This window comes from Aplysia californica, unplaced genomic scaffold (genome assembly GCF_000002075.1).
Source record: "Aplysia californica isolate F4 #8 unplaced genomic scaffold, AplCal3.0 scaffold00928, whole genome shotgun sequence".
NCBI lineage: Eukaryota > Metazoa > Mollusca > Gastropoda > Aplysiida > Aplysiidae > Aplysia > Aplysia californica.
Window position 1 is genome coordinate 84889 of NW_004798198.1, and position 1498 is coordinate 86386.

The 1498-nt window shown below is 46.6% G+C and overlaps 1 protein-coding gene across 1 annotated transcript; it reads right to left on the reverse strand.

Annotated features, from left to right (window-relative positions):
* Nucleotides 1–68: 68 nt before the first annotated feature.
* On the reverse strand, nt 69–1181 carry LOC101849252. Its single transcript, XM_005110679.1, has one exon. It carries the CDS (start codon nt 1179–1181, stop codon nt 69–71), a length of 1113 nt encoding a protein of 370 aa, XP_005110736.1.
* Nucleotides 1182–1498: the final 317 nt, after the last annotated feature.

Here is a 1498-nt window from a genome sequence, read left to right on the forward strand (position 1 = left end):
AGGGGGGAGGGGACTGTAAAGTTTAAACATTTTTTTTCTCCCTGCGACTTGTATGACGATCTCTCCATTCACGTGGGTGAAGGGCGACGCCGTATGGCCTGCTGTCTGTAGCTGGTGTTGAACGTGAAGTAAACGAAGATGTTGAAAGAAGAGCAGCACACCATAAGGAACATTCTGGCCTGACCTACGAGAGCGTAGATGGCGCTGTATCTCCGGAAGTCGTAAAACTCCGGCTCGATATAAGTGGCGTACTGCGTGAGTACTGTGGGCATGTTGCAGACGATGAACATGACCACAAGAACGACCACAGACTGCACTGCACGTAACTCCTTCCCCGACAGTTTGCTCGAGTCCTTGACCTTTGATCCTTTCACCTTTGACCCATCTACCTTTGATCCGTCATCCTTTGACTCGGGTTTCTCGGAAGCTTGCCGGAACTTGGTGGTTTCTCGAAGTTTTCGAGTTAAGACAACTAAACAAACTGCGACTATGGCTTGCCCCGCTGTGGGGACCAGAAGGTCCATAATGTTATGAAAGATTTTTGTGATCACTTCTCTGTCTTCTGAAAACCAAAGAGTATATCGTGTGGTGTTCTGGGTCAAATCCTCAATCTGCTGTATCCCCATAGTAAAGAAAAGAGGAGCATAACAGGCAAAGACAACGATCACTATAATGAGCAAGGTTGCCAGGGCTTTGGCGGGAGTGAAGATCAGTTTGAAGTGAAAAGGTAAAGCCACACAGCAACATTTCTGCACGGCGAGATAAACAGTGAACAGTTCCGATAACGTGTACACCATTCGGAAATAGTACAAGAACTGGTACGCTAAATATGTCATCGGGATTCCCCCGGCAGTCTGGGAAACGCCGAGGTTGGCGAGAAACTGGAGTGTCCAGTACGCGAACAGAATAAGCAGGAAGAGAAGATCGGAGATGGATAGAGCGAACAGTGTGAGGGACGTGGCCGTTTCTAGCACGCCGAGTCCCACAAAGACGATGATGTTCCAGATGTTGCTGAGGATACCGAAAGTGGTGATGGAGAAAGAGACGGCGCGGATTATTTTGATGATGAGAAGTAAGTCAATGATGACGAAATATCTCACAGGTGATGACGTCACGGGAACAAAGGACTCTTTGGATGACTGGTCGTGGGTAAAGTTGACAGTCGACGTGACGACAAACATTCTGGCTGTCTCAGTACCCGACGTGTTGAGGTTGGACTTATGAGTCGCTAGGCGTTGTCCATTAAACCAGCTCAGAACAAAGATGAAGATGGATAAATGGCCTGTCTTTAAGAACAACCTAGCAGAGTTTGTAATCATTTGCAATAACCATCTTTTGAGTACGGCAATCGTTTAAGGACTCGTGAAGACATGTTACCCTGCCCCCGATAATTGTTTCTGTTCGCAGGTAGTAGTTATGTATTTTAAATATACAAGTAGGCCCACTATCTCTTTATTAAGCAGAATCGTTTCATGAACCATCAATATTTTGGGGTCGT

Coding starts and splice junctions, on each gene's coding strand:
- LOC101849252 (XM_005110679.1), bottom strand. CDS start 1,181: ATGTTTGTCGTCACGTCGACTGTCAACTTTACCCACGACCAGTCATCC.